The sequence below is a fragment of the Medicago sativa genome, chromosome 3, assembly GCF_051527215.1.
Source record: "Medicago sativa cultivar Bolivia chromosome 3, Bolivia_mono, whole genome shotgun sequence".
In the NCBI taxonomy this organism is placed as follows: Eukaryota; Viridiplantae; Streptophyta; class Magnoliopsida; order Fabales; family Fabaceae; genus Medicago; species Medicago sativa.
The window spans coordinates 46,041,025-46,063,229 of NC_140751.1; the positions used below are offsets into that span (position 1 = coordinate 46,041,025).

Below are 22,205 nucleotides of genomic sequence, written 5' to 3' on the forward strand. Positions count from 1 at the left end.
CAAATGGGATCTTCTTATAAGCAAATACACCACATGGATTAGTGAAAGTAGTCTTAGGCATGTTGTTCCAGGTTTCCAATCCCCCATACTTATTGTCAATGATGTCTTCTGATAATTGTTGTTGCATTTGATCTGTGCTTACTTCAAGTTGCTTGACACACTCTGTCACCCCAACATCTTCAACCACTTCCTTACTTTCAATAGGCTTAACAATTTCTCCTTCCATAGGTTGAATAGGTTGAGATTCAAGGGAGTTCTCTTCGACTGTTTCTTCAACAACGTCAATCCGGTAACACTTGTGGTTCTCATCTTGGTGCTTCATTGCCTCAAAGATATTGAAAACTACCTGCTCCTTATGGAACCTCAACATTAACTCTCCACGTTCAACATCAATCAAAGCACGACCAGTTGCAAGGAAAGGTCTTCCAAGAATGAGTGGCATTGCTTCATCTTCAGCCATATCTAAGACCACAAAATCTGCTGGGAACACCAAGTCATTAACCTTGACTAGCACATCTTCAAGCACACCGAAAGGATAAGAGATTGACCGATCAGCTAAAGTAATGGTCATTCTTGTTGGTTTTGGTTCCCCACACTTAAGCTTCTTCATCATTGAAAGAGGCATCAGGTTGATACTTGCTCCCAAGTCACATAAAGCTCTACCAATGTCTACCGGTCCAATTGAACAAGGGATAGTAAATGCACCAGGATCCTTCAGCTTAGGTGGCAGCTTCTTTTGAAGAATAGCACTACAATTTTCAGAAAGTGCAATGTTCTCATCATCCTTAGGCTTCCTTCGTTTAGTCAACAAGTCTTTCATGAACTTAGCATATAACGGCATTTGATCAAGAGCTTCGCCGAAAGGAATATTCACCTGAAGTTGTAAGAAAAGTTGCATGAACTTCTTGAATTGACCTTCATCCTTTTCTTTCTTCTTTGAAAGGTGAGGGTATGGAAGCTTCACATATGATGGAATGACCTGTGGTTTGTCTCCATCCTTCAATATTTGACTCTTCGTCTTCCTCAAGATTGAATCTTCATCAATTAACTTCTCACTTTTTTCTCCCTCTATTTTTTTCTTCCTTTCGTTTTCAACTACTCCATGATCATTTTCTTTTTCAACTACACCCTCATCATTTTTTTCAACTACATCATTCTCCTCCACCTCAACTACATCACCAACCTTCTTTGGGGCTTTTGGAACTAAAGGTGTCAAAACCTTTTTGCTCCTCAATTCAATAGCATTACAAGACTCATTCTTAGGGTTGTCTTTAGTGTTACCTGAGAATCCGCCTTTACTTTGTTCAGCCAATTGCTTAGCTAATTGCCCCAGTTGAGTTTCAAGCATCTTCCTAGAAGCTTCATTGTTCTTTCTTTCAGCTTCTTGACTCTTCTTCATCTCTTCAAAGTTGCCTTGAGTCATCTTCATGAAGTTCATCATAGTTTCCTCAAGAGCTGATGGCTTCCTTTGTTGTTGTTGATGTGGAGTGAGCATCTGAGAGTTCAAAGCATTGTTATTTGAGTAGCTTAGATTTGGATGCTTATTGATGCCTGAATTGTAGTATTGATTCTGCCTTTGATAACCTCCCATGAAGTTAGCTTCTTCACTTGATCCTTCTGGAACACATTCACCGTTGGGATGTTCTTCACCACATAAGTCACACTTGATTGCAGCCACTTGTTGTTGCTTATGAGCCAAAGTGAAGCCTTGAAACTCCTTAGTTAGAGCTTCGATTTGTTTGTTCATAGCTGCTTGGTTAGCAAGGATAGCAGTTTGTTCACTCACCCCAAACACTCCTCTTTCTTTCTTCTTAGCTTCAGCCCGATACTCATTTCCAGCCATGTTCTCAATTAAAGCTTGGACTTCATGATCAGTTTTGCTCTTGAGACTACCTCCCGCGGAAGCATCTAAGAACATTCTAGTGTTTGGTGTTACCCCCTCAGTGAAGATTTGGAGGTATTGTTTCTCGGTGAACTCATGATTAGGGCACCTCTTAAGAAGCAAATTGAATCGCTCCCAAGCATCATACAATGATTCACCTTCTCCTTGCTTGAAGTTAGAGATCTCCATCTTCTTGTCCCAATACTTAGACATAGGGAAATATTTCTCCAAGAACTTCAGCTCTAACTCTTCCCATGTTTGGACAGTCCCGTTTGGTATTGTTAGCAACCAATCTTTTGCCCTTCCCGTCAAGGTGAAAGGAAATAGCCTTAGTTTCTTTTGTGCTTCCGTCACGGTGGCTGGTTGCACACAAAAATCGCAGGTTTCAGCAAAGCGGCTCAAGTGTTCATGAGGACTCATAGCTTCAGTCCCATCGAATTGCTTGTCCCTCAAACCGTTGAGGACAGTTGTCTTGATGTCGAAAGCTACGGGGTTAGCTGGTTGAAAAGTATGGGTCAGTTGACCGCGATGAGTGGCTAACCCGTAGTCTCCTAGCTTAGGTCTCGGTGGTACAACTCCTTCTCCCTCCATAGTTGCATATTTAGGAGAAGAGATCGTTTCAGATTCAGTTGAGAGTGGCTCCGGTATTTGTTCTCGAACACCCGGTGGAACGGACTGAGCTAACCTTTGCGACCGGACAGCTTTCCGAAGTGCTCTAGCAGTTCTTTCAATTTCCGGATCGTACTCTAAGTCGTCTGAGCTCTGTTTACCTCGCATAAACAGCAAAATACCTTAGTAGCACTGCACAACGCAAAGTAATCAAGTGAATATGAAAACAGAAAAATAAAAATTAAAAACAGAAAATTAAATTGCAAAAACCCTAAATTATAACGTAATTGCCTTGTTGAAATAATTCAACAGTCCCCGGCAACGGCGCCAAAAACTTGATAGAAGTTTGGCAAGTGCACCAAATACTATTGAAGTAGTAAAAATATCGATCCCACGAGGACTGTTTTTAACTTCAATAACTCAATTTTGTTATATAATTAGGATGTGTAAAGTTTATTTTGTTTTGCCACTAGGCAGAAGATTTGGTTTGATTTTATGAAATCAAATAAAAGAAATTAGATTTGATTAAGAAAATATGAGAGAAAGATGAGATCAGATCCATCGAATCCTCTAAGTTCCCCTAATTGGTCTACTGCACCTATTTGTTATGAATCCTCTTCTAATTTACGATGGTTAACAAAATAGCCCTAATCAATCCCTTGAGTTAGGACCCTCTTCTTAAACTACAGCCCCTAATTCCTTAGGTGGTCTAATAATTCTTGAAGGTTTTACCGAACGTTAACCTATTATCACTAACAAACGATTATCTATTCCTAGACTAACCCTGTTTATTAGAACAATTCAATTAGGTCTAAGTTGAAAGCCATGGTCAGTGGTCATTCATTCTCACGAAATCAAGTTATATGTGATCAAGATATAAAAAGCATTAAGAACAATTGAATTGAATAAACTATAATTGAATTCATAAACAAAATAGAGTTTCACAACAACATGTGTCAATTAGGGTTACAAAGATTCATCTCGGATCTAATCTCTAAGAGATTTAGCTACTCATAATCGAGTTTACAAATAGCATAATCAATGAAATAATTAAAACATACATGAATTGGTAAAAGGTTGAAGAAATCGCCCTTCTAGCCGTCTCTGATGTCTCAAAATCGCACTTTGCTCTCCAAAATCGTAACTCCTTTTCTTCTGGCTGAGTGCAGTATTTATAGAGATTTATGGGCCTGACCTTGCAAAATCGCGCCGCGCCATGTATATAGGCGTGCCGCGATTTCCTCTTTACAGGAAGTGTGTATTTTTTGTTCCAAAATCGCGGCAAGGCTCCATTTTGGCGTGGCGCGATTTGGTCTGGCAGAACTTCAGTTTTTCATCTTTTTGTACCCCGGAATAGTGAAAATTGCATGAGAACTCTAACAAAATGTCACAATAAGTCCTAAAAATTACGTAATGACAGCATGTCATCAGTAACGCAATCCGATACGCTATAACTCCAACCTTCTCAACAATCTCAAAAGGTCCAACAAAACGAGGAGTCAACTTCCGACACTTCAAAGCACGACCAACACCGGTTACAAGATTCACTCTCAAAAACACATGATCACCAACTTGAAACTCAATGTCCCTCCTCATCTTATCATGATAACTATTCTGCCTACTCTGAGACGCTCTCATCTTCTCTTGGATCATCTTAACCTTTTTCGTAGTCTCTTGCACAACATCCGGTCCTAACAAAGCACTTTCTCCATCAACGGTAAACATTCAATCCAACTGACACCTTGCTCCAACACACAAGCTCTCAACAAATCTTCCAAACTCTGAATAGTCCTCTCCGTCTGACCATCAGTCTGGGAATGATAAGCGGAACTCAACCTCAACTTAGTCCCCAAAGCAGCTTGCAAACTCTCCCAAATCTTAGAAGTATACCTCGGATCCCGATCTGACACAATGCTAGAAGGAACACCATGCAATCTAACAATCTGCTCAATGTAGATTTCAGCCAACTTCGCCACAGACATACCGGTCTTAATAGGAACAAAATGTGCCGACTTCGTCAACCGATCAACAATCACCCAAATAGAATCAAAACCCTTAACAGTCTTCGGCAACGCTCCAACAAAATCCATAGAGATACTATCCCACTTCCACTCTGGCACAAACAACGGTTGCATTAAACCTGACGGCTTTTGATGTTCAATCTTAGACTTCTGACAAACCAAACAAGCATACACAAATCCCGCAATCTCTTTCTTCATTCCAGGCCACCAGAACAACCTCTTCAAATCCTGATACATCTTAGTTGCTCCCGGATGAATACTCAAACTACTCCTATGACCTTCCTCCAAAATCCTTCTCTTAAGCTCAAGAATATCTGGTACACAAACACGATCGCGAAACATCAAAACACCGTTCTCACCCAACATGAAGTCTCCACCCTTACCTTGGTTAACCAACACCACTCGATCTACAAGTTCCAAATCTTCCTTCTGACCATTCTTGATCTCTTCCAAAATATTACTCGTCAGCTTCAACATTCCAAGTCTCACACCCTCCGGTGTCAACTCACTAACCAAACTCAAATCTCGGAACTGCTCTATCAACTCTAACTCTTTAACCATCAAAGCAGACATATGCAACGACTTTCTACTCAAAGCATTGGCAACGACATTCGCCTTACCAGGATGGTAACTCAACTGAAAATCAAAATCGTTGAGATACTCTAACCATCTCCTCTGCCTCATATTCAACTCCTTCTGGTCAAACAGATACTTCAAACTCTTATGATCACTGAACACTTCAAACTTAGAACCATACAGATAATGCCTCCAAATCTTCAACACATACACAACGGCCGCTAATTCCAAGTCATGAGTCGGATAATTCTTCTCATGCACTTTCAACTGCCTCAAAGCATAAGCCACAACCTGACGATTCTGCATAAGCACACCACCAAGACCCATCTTAGAAGCATCACAATACAGAACAAACGATTCCTTCGGATTCGGCAAAATCAACACTGGAGCTGACGTCAACCTCTTCTTCAACTCTTGGAAACTCTTCTCGCACTTAGCATCCCAAACATAAGCTTGCCCTTTCCGAGTCAACTGTGTTAATGGCAACGCCAACTTAGAGAATCCCTCAATGAACCTCCGATAATACCCTGCTAATCCAAGAAAGTTTCTAACTTCAAAAACAGACTTAGGTGATTCCCACTGCAACACTGCATCAACCTTAGACGGATCCACGACAATACCACATTTAGAAATCACATGACCAAGGAAACTCACTTCCTGCAACCAAAACTCACATTTCGACAACTTAGCAAACAACCTTTTCTCCTTCAACACTCCCAACACAATCCTCAAATGCTCGGCATGCTCTTCCTCCGACTTCGAATACACCAAAATATCATCTATAAACACCACCACAAAACGATCCAGAAAAGGATGAAATATTCTATTCATATATTCCATGAAAACACCTGGCGCATTGGATACTCCAAATGGCATCACAGAATATTCATAGTGTCCATACCTCGTTCTGAATGTAGTTTTGGATATATCTTCTGCCTTTACTCTAATCTGATGATATCCTGATCTCAAATTAATCTTTCTAAACACTTCCGCACCAACCAACTGATCCATCAAATCATCAATCCTCGGAAGCGGATACCGATTCTTAATCGTCACTTTATTCAACTGCCGATAATCCACACACAACCTCATACTTCCATATTTCTTCTTAACCAACAACACAAGAGCACCCCACGGAGAAACACTTGGCCTAATAAACTGCTTCTCGAGCAACTCTTCCAACTGCTTCTTCAACTCACCCAACTCTGATGCAGACATCCGATAAGGCGCAATCGAAATAGGAATCGTTCCTGGTACCAAATCAATTGTAAACTCAACTTCCCTCTTCAGCGGTAACTCGATAATGTCGTCCGGAAAAACTTCTGGAAACTCTTGCACTACCGGCAAATCACCAACACCCTTCTCAATACTTTCCTTCAAGGAAGCAAACATCATGAATACACTAGCTTCTCCATCTAAAGACTTCTTCACTTGCTCCGCGGTCAAGAACTTCCCACCTTCCTCAGCTACTGGCTTAGAAAACGTTACACTCTTGGTCAAACAATTAATGTTAACACCAAAAGTCAACATCCAATCCATACCAAAAATCATGTCCATATGCTTCAACGGAAGACACACAAGATCCAACTCAAAATCAACATTGCCAAAACTAACAGGACACTTAGCACACACTAAAGAAGTAGTCACCGAACCACTAGCTGGGGTATCGATAACCATCCCACGAGACAAGAGTCACAACCAAACCCAAACGCTCAACATAACTAACCGCGATAAAAGAATGAGTAGCACCAGTATCAATAATTGCAATCAAAGGAGTACTATTGATAAAACACATACCTCGGATGAGATTATCCAGATGCTCCACCTCTTCCGCATTCAATGCAAACACCTTTCCCGCCGCCTTCTTCGGCTTGGTACACTTAGTACTGATATGCCCCATCTCACCACAATTGTAGCAAGTGATCTCATTCTTGCACTCAAACGCCTTATGACCTGCTTCCCCACACTTGTAGCATTTCTCACCACCCTTGCAATCATTAGCAAAATGACCCATCGTGCCACACTTGTAGCACCTCAGCTCAGCAACATTCAACTTGGAGCCTCCACCAGATTCCTTCTTCTTTCCTTTGTCCTTGTTGTACGGCTTCCCAAATCCATAACTCTTTCCCTTCTTCTCATTCATCGCCTTGTAATGATTCACCTTGACCTTCCCAGCTTCATCAAACATACGACACTTATGCACCAAAGTATCAAAATAACGGATCTCCTGAATACACATATACTGGTAGATGTCGGGCCTCAAACCGCTTTCAAACTTAACACACTTGGAAACCATAGCATCCTCAGCATTGATGTACGGACAAAACCTCGAAAGCTCCTCAAACTTTGTCGCATACTCTGCCACTGAACGGTTCTCTTGCTTCAAGTTCAAGAACTCCACTTCCTTCTTAGTCCTCAAATCCTCAGGAAAGTACTTCCTCATAAACTCAGTCTTGAACCTAGCCCAAGTCACAGCTCCACCAGCCTCAAGCCTCCCCTTAGCATTGGTCCACCAATACTCAGCCTCCTCAGCAAGCATATGAGTAGCCAACCTGACCTTGTGGTCCTCACTAGTCACCATAGCACGAAAGATCCTCTCCATAGCCTGCACCCAACTCTGAGCTCCGTCCGGATCATACCTACCCTTGAACGTCGGCGGACTGTTTCGCAAGAAACGATCCAACCTCCGCTCCTCAGCCTCACCAGGATCACGATGACCAACTGCCGCCTGCTCATTCGCCTGAGCCAACACCTGAGCCATCGAAGCTAAAGCCTGAGCAATCGCCGCATCATCTCTACCACCAGCCATCCCACTTCTACATGAAACCAACCAACATATAAGAACAACAGCACAACAACACAAGAACAAGTACCGAAGGTAACTCATTACCATTCACATACTAACAGGGAGTATCCACAAACACTAGTCTACTAGTCTGGACAAGACTGACCACGGCTCTGATACCAACTTGTAACACCCTATTTCTAATAAGCGGTAAAACACGCGAATATACAAACATATTCTAGAAATAGATGCTACGTCTTCGAATCAAACCACAAAAATACATGCATAAAGATCATGTTACACAACATAGCAGTGGAACATATATATAATTCATAAAACATCTCCAGATCTCAACAAAATACAATTGTATTCTCCAATTCTCAAATAACAAATAACATCTCAACTCCAAAATACATAGTCCAAAAATAAAAACCAACATGCAAGAACTACCCTAGATCAGAGCCCTAATCTAGACACTTGCATAAAAAGAGGAACTACACTCCTCGGCATCATCAAGCAAACAAACTAAGCATCCTGCACTCCATCTACCCGTCCATACAGGAAGGTAGGTGGTAAACCACTGAGGGTTAGCATTACATCATCATAATCCATATAAGATTTAAATAAGAACATTGGAGATGAAAGAATATATTCAAGAATAACAATTCAAACATGTATTCACAAGCATTCACAACCTTCATATAATTCATTACCATCATTCCAAGCTCAACTCAACAAGTGTATCATACACATATCACAACGTCACCTTGTCAATCAACAATTAACAATTCAATCCACAATTAAAATTAGCAAAAATCAACCATCAAACACATCTTAATGCAATTCAATCCACCAACAGTTTATGCAATGGCTCTAGACTCATCTAGATGCATGTGGTGCCAAAACACCTCAAGGTCGTCACCTTCGAAGCAACAAAAACATCGTAATCACCTCAATTGGATATAAAATCCACCACCATCAGTCATGTATGCATGAACATATGACTCAACTACAATGCATATGTTCACACAAACAATTCACCTCAACATCACCAATATTTGTATATATGCAAACAACAACAATTCACCACCTCTTAACATATATACAATCACCAACAACATTCATAATTCAAGCAACATATAGTTGTCACATATATACATACACAACCAATCATCTTCGCATAAGATATACCAATAATAAAGATTCACAAGAAAATTAGCTGATAAGGTCATATTCAACAAAGTTCGTCTCTCAAAGTCACAACATAAGATAATTAGAGGTTATGAACAAAAACCAATTCTACAAGCTCAATTGCCTATGCCATGTACCCTCACAAGTTACTTATACATGCAGTAGAGGTTACATAACATTTCATCGGCCACGTATGGAGAATTACCGAAAATTCCTAAGTTCGTCTCACTTGACCATTTTTCACAAAAATTCCCATTTTCAAAGAAAAACAAGTAGGTTCACTACATCACAGTTTAACCGCCTTAGTTGAACTCATAAAAATCAAGTTTTAAAGATTAAAAACATTCCACAAGGATTGGGTCGATTTAGAACTAGTTATGAGGGATTTTTCGACAAAACTTTTCAAGAGTATTTTCCCCATAACTTGAAAACTAAATATCATATTCAATTCAAACCAACGCCTTTAGAAAGCTAAAAATATTATCTACAACTTTCATGTTTGTACCAAAAACCAGTTCACGACTGAAACGAGGGAAAAAGATGCGAGAATGTAAAACAGAAATTCTGTTATGTACAACTCGCCACTGCGAGTAGGTTTACTCGCCATTGTGAGTTACCAGTTACTCGCTGTTGCGAGTAAGCTTGCTCGCAACTGCGAGTTATGACAGTCCAATCTCAGGAAAAAGAGCCATTTTCACCTCAAAACCCCAATTTTGACTCCCCAATGCCCAAATTTGATTCCAAGGTTTATCCAAACATTTCTAAACATGAAAAGACACACAAATCCATATCAAATTTGTCCCAAAACATTCTCTTAACAAAAATCATCATTTGACCCATTTTTCATCAAACTTCAAAAACAAGACAAGTTCATAGCAAACTTCACCATTATGATTACCCAAGGTCTCAATCATCAACAGCATCATCTTTGAACAACAACAACAATTAACCATCATGAATTCATCAACAATTCATCACAAAAACACCTGATATCATCATTTTTGGACAAACATGCAAAGCATACATATAACCACAATTTAAGCATGTATTTTCCTCACCAACAACTCAATTAACATTCAAATTACATACTCAAACATTGCATCAAAACATGAACACGAATTTGCAATCAATTAAGTTCAATTCATCAATTTCATAAAATGGGTAAAAAGAAAAAGTTAGGAATTACGGTTGAAACCTAACCCTCTTACCTCTAGCACCAAGATTCTCTAACCCAAGCTTCAATTTAGCTCCTAGATGATGAATCCCTCATGCCTCTAACCATTGTTCTTGTTCTTCCCTCTAGCCTCTATCTCTTCTCTTCTCAAATGAAAAATGAAATGAAAATGTTTGTAACCCTATCTCTTCACTAACATTAGTTTATATAGGCTCACTTAATTGGGCTTATCTCACAAACCTTAATGGGCCTAAACCATTTCTATTTCAACCTCAAAAATGTTACTACTCACTTACCGGTAAAATATAACACTAACGGTCACTTAACGGTAAATAAAATAATTTAGTAACTTGGTAAAATAATAACTCTCACTAAACACTAAAAATAACTTTTTGCCAAATTACAAAATTACCCCTACTCTCAAAATGACCAAAATGCCCCTAAGTCCAAAATGACTAAAACACCCTTCTAACACCGAATTCTACGATTCCCAACCAAAAATACACACAGAGGCAATAATCATATAAGAGCACATATAGCACACATAAATAATAAATAAAATAAATCTAGCGAAAAATCGGGCTGTTACAGAAGTAGTCCTGTTTCCCTTGCACTTCCAAGGAGAGTTCACTAAAATGTAATATATGATTACAACAGCTCACTGCTAAACTTAGCAAGAGACTTCAAACTGCTCAAGCACAACTGCAAGAGACTTCATATGCTTCTGAACACAATCAAGAGACTTCTAATGCTCAAGCACAACTGCAAGAGACTTATAATCAAACAAAATTACAAAGAAAAATGTTTGAGGTTGAACACTTGATATACAATCAGTGGTGTTCACAATACAAATCAGATACAGACTCTTAAGACTCTAGAATTTCTAAGATATGAACTTTGAAACAAAAATTCTAAGTGAACTTTTGAATGCAGAACAATTTCAACAGAGTTTTGGCATTTGTAAATTGTTGTTGAGTCCTTGCCAATCTCTAAGTCTTCACTCCTTTATATAGAGGTGTGAAAGCGTTATGAATTGGCAGCACATCAAAAAGAGTCGTTTGAAGCTTTGATCAATCACCAATGATCTTTTGCCTGATATGGTTATTGTCCTATGAAGGATCAATTTCAAATCCATTCCCAATGTGAAGGAACATCGTTGCAGGCAGAGTTGTTTTTCTTGTCTTGTAGCAGAGACAAAACAAAGTAGTGGAGGTAGTGGTTGTACACTTCGTACAATTGTACTTTGTCAACTCTCTTTAAAGAACAAGCATCCAATGCCTTCAAATCCTTTCAAAATGGTCGTTGTTTCACTCTTCCAGTCTTCTACAATGCTTAGACGAGTTTAAATCCATTGAACATCCCTTAAAGCTTTAAGTCTTGCATCTCCTGATGAACTTCAACTTCTTGTGATGAACTTGCTTCTGATGAGATGCTTCTGATGAACTTGCTTTTGATGACGTCATCACTTCAGGAGCACTTTGTCTTCAGAAGCACTTTAACTTCAGAAGCACTTCTCTTCAGATGCTTTAAGCTTCCTTTTTGTTGATTCCTTAGCTCTCTTTTGTTCTTCCAGAACCTATTTAAGATGTCAACTTTTTGTCTATGGTCCTGTACACTTGAACAAATATTAGCTTATCCAATTGAAATTTTTTAATACCTTGTTATCATCAAAACTCTCAAAGGTTTATTGTTAAACACATTTTGTTCCAACAATCTCCCCCTTTTTGATGATGACAAACATTAGTATTTAAAAATGTGCAATTGTTGTTAACCTAATTAACAAGTTGACGATAAGGGTTTGAGGTTTGTAAGGTCCCGCTGAGTCTAATAGTACTTTAAGGTGAGTTTTGTAAGCTCCCCCCCTGAGTTCTATCCATGTTAATTAAATTCATCATTTAAAAGCACAATAACACTCAGAATATTCTCACATCAATAGACTAAGAGATAAGAAGAAGGTCCTATTAATTTAACTTGATTAAACTTAAATTAATGGGGCTCAGAGCCTATAAACACTATACATCTACTCCCCCTTTTTTCATCGACAAAAAGTTTAAAAACTAAAGACAAAAAGAGAGAAATAGGAAAAAGATAGTGAAATTTTTTTTTTACAAACATAAAAATATGTCAGAGCAAAAAAAAAATATAAGGAGTATATCAGAGCAAGACAAATTGAGTTCAGAAAATATAATGTGATATGCTTGTAAGTCTAATGACGAATTTTCTAGCGGACAATCTCAACAAATAGTTAGGAGGGTCCTCAAGATCAAAGACCAAGCTATCCCCTTGACGCAATTTACTATCCTTCAGAAATTTGTTCCAATCTTCCCCAAAATATTTTTCATTCGGACCTCTATTTCAAGTGATAAGTTTGCACTCATATTTTTTGGCGGTATTCGAATCCTATTCCAATCCTGCAATGTAATGCTTTCTTGTGTGTCCGGAATGACATTGATCGAGATCAAACTGGGGCAGTGCTAGAAAAAAAAAATTAACATGCTTTAGTAACCAACTAAATATTGTCAGAAAAATTAGACTGGAACTTAGACTGGAGAATGAGAGAAAAATTAGCCAACAACATCGAAAAATGTCTAATGATGGTTTAAAATATCCATAGCATGCTCAAACAAAGCAGCAAAATCCAAATACCTTCTGAGGGGTATAGTCCCTCCCATCTGCATGGTAGGCATCAATCATTACAGGATCATCCGTAATCCGGACAACTTCAAAGACATCATCAGAAATAGAGGTCATTCCGTGAAGCTTCTTAACAATGAATAGGAAATTCTTCCCTTTAAGTTGTTCCATTCCCAGAGAACTGGCTGCAGTATTATGACCCTGATGTAGAAGGAACAACAAAATACCAATAAGAATAAAATTCTGCCAAATACTTCTATTATAAAAAAATACTATAAAGTTATCATCCAGGTGTTTTCAGTGCTGATTCCCTAGATAATTCAAAATCCTTACCAAAATATTGCAAGTCTTAGAACTGATGCCATGAAGTAGATCATCAAAGAACACAAACACAACTGAGCCAGTTCCAACAACCATAGATAACTTGACCATGCATCTGTGAAATGAGAAAAATAAAAAAAAAACTTACAAATCCAACCAATGAATAAACAAACAATGGCTGACTTAAGAAAGGTTTTTAATTTTTATTTTGATACAACTTTGAAAATCCCCTGATAACAATCATTGCAGTAATATGATTCATTCAAGGGAGTTCATATTCTTTGACATACACAAAGAGGGTACCACCATGTATCAGATTGAAGGAATTCAGCAACCTTTCGATAAACAACAAACACACCATCCTCGACAGAACGGACCAATTCATGAACTGCCGTAACAGGATACATATGTCTAAACTGTGAACTATCAGGAATAATGGGACTGAGACTGACTTTATTTTTAATCAAAGGACATCGTGCATCAGCTCGGAAAAGCTTGCATGCAGTAAAAATACATAAAAGGATCAAGGTCTACAACTAATACTCAGCAATAACTATAGCAATACATTATTCAACACATATCCATTCCTAAACTGAACAACTTCCCCTATTTGAGGGTTCAAGAACAACCTGGTTATATCCTTAACAGTCTCAACCAATACATTACCTATGATATTTAATTTTGACAAAAACATGATCAGTATAAGAAAAAAAGCACATGAAAATACATACGAAATATGAGTTAAATCAGCTGACTAAAAAAAAAACCTTAATTTTCTGAAAATTGTAAGATAGCTGGTGGGAGGGGGAAGATAGGTATAGAATAACTTAGTACCTTAGCAAAGAGATCCCCAATTGCTTCGTTTTTGGGCTAACTTTACTATTTAAAATCTAGCATTGAAAATGGCAAACTTTAGTGTAAACCAAAGTTACACTGCGAATGTGATCTCAGACAAAAGCCCACAACACCATTATCTCCATTATGAAAATATTAAATAAAAGTTCCTATTAGGCCTAGCTTGCGTAGGCAAAGAGGGTCTAAAAGAATGAAAGATGTTAAATAAAGCGAAACAGAATGACTAACGTGATCTTTGATGAAATGACTAATCTTTGATCATATCTAGTAACTTTTCTATAACCTTGATACCTTGATAAGATATCTACTTGAAGTTTCACTTTAAGCTTTCGTTTTAACATATATGTTTTGTATATTCAGTGGCTTTTGTCTTTTTGTTTTATATTTTCGAAAGAAATGGCAGATTCTTCTTTAACTGTACAATTACAATCTATCTCACTCAATGCGCGCGCACGCCCACGCCCGTGCCCGCGCACGCACCCACACACCCACACCCACACCCCCACCCTCACCCACCCACACACACACACACAGAGAGAGAGAGAGACAGAGAGACACACACAGAGACATACATACATACATACATACATACATACATACATACATACATACATACATACATATATCAATTTCCAAAACCAATGCTTCCACCACATAAATGTCATCTCTTCAATAGGAATACCATACATAAAGAAATTGCAAGGTAGATACAAACCACAGAAGAAAAAAAAACTAAAAATAACTATCCAAAGATCCAACTTATAAATAACAAAACGGGGGCATGCTCACAAGGGCTTCATTCCTATTTAATTTTAAGAGCTCTAAGGGGAATTTTCACTTCCAAATCAAACATTTCATTAAAAGCCTAAGATATGTTTATCAAACAAATGAAAGAGTTTTCCAGTCTATTAGACAATAGAGTCATCCATCAAATGTCATGTGTACATATGAAGTGGGGAAATGAATTCCAAACTTACATTTTCACTGCCATTACCAGAGGTATGAGGCTGCAAGTCCAAAAACATAGAGAAACTAACATGATTGTCAATTTAGTTTAGTTAAATGCTGCAGTTGAAGGTGCTTTATCAGGCACATGCTGTTTTTTCCACAGATACTTCTTGATTGTAGCTCCTATGTGTAAGCATCTCATCAATCTTTAAAATTGTTTCCAATTTGACCTCATCTTCTGCATTAGTTTTTTCTTCAGCGTTTAGTATTCCCTTTTCACAATTAAGTTTATAACTGTTAAAGTTAGAAATGATCCTTTAAATGATCAATTCATAAAGTGTGAAAGTAAAGAAAAGTTAAAGCAAGAGAAAATCAAATAGTACTCGTTAGGAATATACATCAAAAGATAAGGTAAAATAAAGAAAGTTAGTCTTGACTAACTTATGTCCAATGATCTTGAAAGACATATCAATTTAAAATGAATAAAATTCGATAAAGATTGTTTTATTCATTTTTGATTTATTTTTAGTTTGTCATTACTAACTTATTTTTTGTATTTAAAAGACAATTTGGTGAATCATTATTTGAATTAATTTTTTGTTTTAATTTCTTTCTGAATAAATCAAGATATTATTTTTTGTTTTAATTTCTTTCTGAATAAATCAAAATATTTTGAGTTTTATTTTCAAATGATGATTCAATGTGTCTTTTAAGTTCAATTATTAGAGTCAATTCAGTTATGACTTGTGACATTCTATATTGTTTAAGGGTTTGAAAACTATAATTGTTTCGTCCCACAAATTAAGGAAATTTAGAGACATAAATTGTTAAGTTTCCTTGAAGATATTGAGTTTGGGGGAGAGATATGGTAATATAAAAAAATTGATTGAGGAAGAATTAGTTCCAAACTAATTCATATAATTACTATTATTATAGTATATTTGGATAATCGTGAGGTCATTATTGTTCTTCCTCTCAATCAAATTAAGAAATTAATTCATATAGATTAAGTTCAATACCCTAAAAAACTAGGACATTTGGTGTCATAAGGAATTGACTAATAAGAGAAATTCTATTTGGTATATTTGAAAGACTCTATTAAAAAAGTTGTGATACTAGTTTGCTTGTTATAATTTTGGAGCTACGTAAAATGGATGTCTATATAGTGTTTCTTAATGGCGATATTAATGATACAATATGGTGCGACCGAAGAAAACTTATGTGTGAATAGATACAAAGTAGATGATTTGCAAAGTCATGAATTCACGTATGAGTTAAGAAATTTGTCTCTTTATTGTTGCTAAAAGTTCTCATAAAGCAATTGTCTCATTTGATTTTGAGATGATATTATGGAGAGTTGTGATAGTAAGCTTAGTTGAAGTAAAATTATATTTCAAAATTAATGTGTCGATTATATTTTATTTAGTCAACAAATATATATATATATATATATATATATATATATATTAATTATGTGGAAAAAAAATCTCTAACGAAAGTTTAGCGATGCAAGATCTTGGGGACACTTCTTTTGTATCAAGTTTTAAATACTTAGAAATTACTATCACGGTATCCTTCAAATGTCACAAATGGTTTATATAAATAAAGTTGTAAATAAATTGTAATAATAAGTGATGGGTGACCTTTATCACCGTGAGAGACTTTTAAGTCTCAAATATTACCCAATTGAAAATTTATAAATTCAGAAATTTATGACAATTTGAAGATCATTAGAGTTTTAGACTCTGACTTTTGGATACATGTATATAATACAAATCGTCATAACTCAGGAAATGACAGCAAGTATTTATATCCCTCGGTTGCATATCATTAAAGGTATTTAAAGATCACTCAAGTTATATAGTGACATAATTCAGTCATGAGTTTAATTGGGGTGCTCTGACAGTGTAAAAGAACTTTACACAGTCAACCAATAACATTTTGCCATATCATCTTCTTTTTTTAAAACAGGTCAAGTGATTTAATAATAGGTAAATTCTGAAGGGTCCCTCTCCACGTTCTTGTATTTGTTGTGTCGTGACTCTCCTTATTCTTCTCTCAGCTTCTGTTCTTGGTAAGGTTTATTGTGGTTCATCAATTCAATAAAATAACTGGCTACTATGGAAACAAGGACTACGAATAAAATAAAAGGGATGAAAACAAAACCAAGACAAAAACCTCATCATATATTCATATCAATTTTTCAGTTTTAACGACTGGAGCATAAAAGGGTTTTTAGATCTCCCAGCCAAGAGGTATTGTAAGATGAAATTTGAAGGATGTGGTGCTTGCACTGCGTTAACAGGTGAACAAAGTGGGAAGAGAAGGCAATGATCGATAGAAATTTAGGTCATTATTATTTTTTACTCCCTCTGGTCCTATTTATAAGAAACAATTAAATTTTTAGATACATTAAATAATTTATGTATTTGGTTTAGATTCTTGACTACATACATACTTTATTCATTGTATCTAAAAAGTCAACTTTCTCTTGTAAATAGGACCGGAGGGAGTAAATCAAAACTTTTTCTTTAGAAAAAAAAGGATGATGTGGCAAAATTGTATTGGTTGACTGTGTAAAGTTCTTTTACACAGTCAGTGCATCCCAATTAAACTCTTCAGTCATATAATTCAAGTTATATAGTGACATAATTCAGTGATATAATTATTTAGCAACAAAGTTTATAAGGTTCATTACCTTATAAATTATTGTTGTTATATAATAGAACATATAGAGACAAACTTTATGCTAGCTGACTCACTAATCAAAGATTTGACACCTAAGGTCTTTCATATTGTTGTTGTCATTAAGGATGTCTTGGATTAGTGGGAGTCTCTTTTCTTTTATGTTCTATACTTTTGTTTTGATATCGATACATACTTTATATTATGATTTTCTGCAGAAATAAAGTTTATGAGGTTATTTTTGTTATAACCATTTCTGTATCATTTTGTGCAAATATTGAATTTGCAAACTTAGGTTTGATCTCACTAAAGTATTCAGTTGGACTAGTAGGAAATATGCATGATTTAGAGATCACATTCCATGAAATTTTCATGTCACTCATCAATATCGATATATGTCATCAAGTGCATTGGTATGGTGGTCGTCGAGGTTCCGTCACGTTATAAGTTAGTGACGACAGCCGCGGTAGTCCCATTATCAATGTGTGAAGTGGACCAGATTGTAAAGTTCAAATCTAAAGATAAATAGTATTCAGACTTGCACCTAAAGAATTCTGGTATAATTATTAAGATATGTAGCCCAAGTGGAATATTGTTGGAATATTTTATTATTTAATTATATTCAGATATCAGGCAAATATCGTAATAATAATAATAATTATATTAGTTATTTATCAATTGTGAGCCTTAATTGATTAGTGATTAAATTAAATAATAAGGCTATTATATTTTTTTTTGGGTAGACAGACGAAATGGCAAAGCCATTATAAACTCACACACACACAAGTGGAGGTACCGGGGTTCGAACCTGGTCATGGCATCCAACCTAACAATTTCGGCATTTTTTGCAGTTGAGCTAGGACTTCTGGATAAGGCTATTAGATTTCTAATTGAATAATTAATTAAATATTAGATAGTTGATATGAACTCAATATAAGTGAATATCTGGATGATCTATTAACGGAATAATGAGAAATCCTAATGGCCATCCAATATAAAAAAGACTATGGTCCCCAATACACCGGACATGACAAACTCTCTCTTCTCCCTATCTGAAGAGAACTTGAGGCATAAAGATGTCGGTTGAGGAAGAACCAAATCAGCCAACGCTAACCCTTTCTTGTGTTTTCATACCAGATCACCTCCTCTCTGTTTCTGACCGTTGTTGTTGAGAGGGTGCCATGAAAGCTTCAATTCCTAATACCTTAATCCTTAATATTGATAAGTCAAACATGTTGTAGATGAAGGTGAGAAAAACACAAGAAGGGGAGTTGAATTGTGTTTTGGAAAATTTTTCGTTTCTCCTAAAAACTGAACACACTTGTCAGAAGCTAAGTGAAACAGCTTCTGAAGTGGTAAACAGAATCTAAATGCAGCGGAATAAAACAGAGAGAGAAGAAGAACGACACAAAGCAATTATACTGGTTCCTTCCACAATCCGGAAGTAGTCCAGTCCCCCTTGCACTTCCAAGGAGATTTCACTAGGAGTAATATCTGATTACAATTGCTCAAGCACACCTGCAAGAGACTTCCTTTGCTCAAGCACGCTTTGCAAGAGTCTTCCTATGCTCAAGAACACAATCAAGAGACTTCTCTGCTTAAGCACAACTGCAAGAGACTTCTAATTAAACAAAATTACACAGAAAATTGTTTAAGGTTGAACGCTTGATATACAATCAGAGGTGCTCACAATATAAATCAGATACAGACTCAATAACTTAGGAATTTCTAAGATGAAACTTTGAGACACATAAATTCTAAGTGAATGCAGAACAATTTCAGCAGAGGTTTGGCACTTGTAAGAATGTTGTGAGTCTTTCGTTCAGCATTACCAAATCTCTAAGTCTTCACTCCTTTATATAGAGGTGTGAAAGAGACGTTGTGAAATTGCCAGCACATCAAAGAGTCGTTGTTGAAGCTTGATCTTTCACCAATGATCTTTTGCCTGATTTGGTTGTTGTCCTATGAAGAACCAATTTGAAATCCATTCCCATTGTGAAGGAACATCTTTGCAGGCAAGCTGTTATTCTGGAGCTGTTTTCTTGTCCTGTAGCGTGGATACAAAACAAAGTAGTGGAGAAGGTGGTTGTACAGTTCGTACAAAGTACAATGTCAACGCTTTTTGAAGATAAGGTTCTAATGCCTTCAAATCTTCACCAAAATGATCGTTGCAACCATCCATTTGTCTTCTGTAGTGTTTTCGAATCCAATAGACAGCTTTTGAAGTGTTGATCTTTGAATCTTCAGCTTGTGGTGATAATCAGCTTCTGATGAGCTTCAGCTTCTGATGAAGTCGCTTCTGAACTATCTGCTTCTGATGACTATTCGCTTCTGTAGGCTATCCGCTTCTGTTGACCTTCAACTTCTGATGACCTTCAGCTTCTGATGACTTTCAGCTTCTGATGATCTTCAGCTTCTGATGACGTCATCATTCTTCAGTAGCACTTATGACTTCAGATGCACTTCATTTCAGATGCTTTCAAGCTTCCTTTTAGTCCATAGCTCTCTATTTGTTCTTCAGAACCTTTATATGATGTAAATTTTTAACTATGGTCCTGTACACTTGAACAAATATTAGCTAGTCCAATTTACAATTTTTAATACCTTGTTATCATCAAAACTCTTTAAGGTTCATTGTTAAACACATTTTGTTCCAACAATCTCCCCCTTTTTGATGATGACAAACAATAGTATTTAAAATTGATCAATTGTTGTTAATCTAATTAACAAGTTGACTTTGGGGTTCTGAGGTTTGTAAGCTCAAACTCCCCCTGAGTCTGATAGTCTTTAAGGTGTGGTTTGTAAGCTCCCCTTAAGTTCTATCCAGGTTAATTAAATTCATTTAGCGCACAATAATAATATCAGAGCTTAAAATTGAAAGAATTAACCTATAGATAAGAAGAATGGTTCAATTAATTTTTATTTGAAATTTGATACTCCCCCTTTTCGATACACCCCTTTTTAGGTAAAACGAAAGGATAGAAGTTTTTCAAAATTTTCAAATATTATTAATGGGGCTCAGAGCCTTTAAATACTATCACATATACTCCCCCTTTTGTCATTAGGAAAAAAAAAATCAAATAAGCAATCAAGACAAAAAGATTTGAGAAAAACTCAAACATGAGGAGAGTATAACTATAATCAGAACCTATAATCTTATCAAAATGTAATCATAGTATAAATAAGCAAATCAGAGCAATGAATATGTATATGAACAAAATATGAAGGCATAAAGAATCAAATCCAACTAAGCAAGTTAGTATTGTTCATAGGCAGTAAGAAATGTAAAACAAGAGATGTTCAGAAGCAAGAAATGAAACAGCTAAAACAAACAACAAACAAAAATAAACACTAGGGTGTGCAACTAAGGTTTGGTTTGCTGTTGTTTCATCATCTTCTCCATTTCTTCTGCTTGCTTCCTCAACAGTTCTTCAAGAACCTGTTGCCTCTGGAGAAGAGCCAATTCCCTTGCTTTAGCTTCTTGCTGTTGCTGTGCCATCTGCTGCCTCAGAAGCTTGAGCATTCTAGCTTCTCTTGTCATGTAGTCAGCTTCTGAGTAGAAAGGCTTGTTTGACAGAAGCAGCCTTGAACTTCTCTTGGCTAACTGCATATCTTTCAAAAACTTCCTTACAGTAGCAGCTTTGATTCTGATACATTTCCTACGAACAGATGCTATCAGATCAATAGCTTTCTTCTGCAAGGATGCCCAGTGTTCCTCATAAGCTGATGATAAATCAATTGCCTATCTTTGCTGAACAAGATCTTGCATCTCTGAGAGGATCTTGAGTAACTCAACGTCAATGTATTCAGATTCCAGTATGTTCAAGGGTGGTTGTTCAAGAATTTCTAGGTCAGAGGATTGGTCAGAAGCACTAGGGGAAAGGTCTTGAACAGGAATGGATTCTGGAATGATGAGTTGTTCAGATGGAGTTGAGGATGATGGTTGGTCAGAACCAATGTGTGAGGTTGAGGTTGAGGTTTGGAGATTGACTTGATGACTGTCAATATCCATGGGAGTGGGTTTGGGTAAAGTTTGTTCTACTTGTGGTTCAGTATGCTCTGGTTGTGGGTTAGATTGAGGTGGTTGTTGTGGTGAAGTTTTTTGAGTTTGAATGTTGGGTTGGGGTCAATGTCAACTAATGGTGATTGTGGTTGTGGGGGTGATGTGGGTTTGTGTGGTTCAGGTGTTTGTTGATGGGGGTTTTCTGAAACAATTTTCTCAGAAGCAACTGCTTCTGAGGTTGTCTCAGAGGCTTTCTCTGAGTTAAGATTGAACTCTGGTAGTTCACCTGAACAATGACTAACCAGATTGTTTAAGACAGAATCGTCTTGGGCTGATTCAGGAGCAGGTGGTAGTGATGAAGAGGGTGAGATAGGGTTAGAAGTGTTTGGAATTTGAAGTACCTGAACTGCAGAGCCAGCTTCAGAAGTGATCTCTTCAGCAATGGGCTGTGGACTAGCAGCTTGAGGAGCTGCTTCTGAAGTTCCATCTTCTGGAGCATCCTTCATAATGATCATCATTTC

General features: G+C 36.9%; 1 protein-coding gene and 1 non-coding gene across 3 annotated transcripts; one reads left to right on the top strand and one right to left on the bottom strand.

Annotated features, from left to right (window-relative positions):
- Positions 1 to 1,973: 1,973 nt before the first annotated feature.
- On the top strand, positions 1,974 to 2,080 carry LOC146937727 (small nucleolar RNA R71). Its single transcript, XR_015033797.1, has one exon. It is a non-coding gene; the product is annotated as a small nucleolar RNA R71 (small nucleolar RNA).
- A 10,325-nt stretch (positions 2,081 to 12,405) lies between these two features.
- Positions 12,406 to 15,253, bottom strand: LOC146937728 (uncharacterized). Of its 2 annotated transcripts, XM_085751898.1 has the most exons (5): positions 15,026 to 15,253; positions 14,028 to 14,083; positions 13,206 to 13,308; positions 12,885 to 13,073; positions 12,406 to 12,712 (listed from the first exon to the last, which is right to left on the bottom strand). In XM_085751898.1, the coding sequence occupies exons 1-5, from the start codon at positions 15,071 to 15,073 to the stop codon at positions 12,542 to 12,544; spliced, it is 567 nt and encodes a 188-aa protein (XP_085608024.1). In that variant the 5' UTR covers positions 15,074 to 15,253; the 3' UTR covers positions 12,406 to 12,541. The 2 variants fall into 2 exon arrangements, with proteins under 2 accessions (XP_085608024.1, XP_085608025.1); XM_085751899.1 differs by lacking the exon at positions 14,028 to 14,083 and having other exon boundaries at positions 15,026 to 15,249.
- Between the last annotated feature and the right edge of the window lie 6,952 nt (positions 15,254 to 22,205).

Coding starts and splice junctions, on each gene's coding strand:
- LOC146937728 (XM_085751898.1), bottom strand. CDS start 15,073: ATGTTTTTGGACTTGCAGCCTCATACCTCTGGTAATGGCAGTGAAAAT. Junction 14,084..15,025: donor CTGGTAATGGCAGTGAAAAT/GTAAGTTTGGAA, acceptor TTTCAATGCTAG/ATTTTAAATAGTAAAGTTAG. Junction 13,074..13,205: donor CTAAGACTTGCAATATTTTG/GTAAGGATTTTG, acceptor CTTCTACATCAG/GGTCATAATACTGCAGCCAG.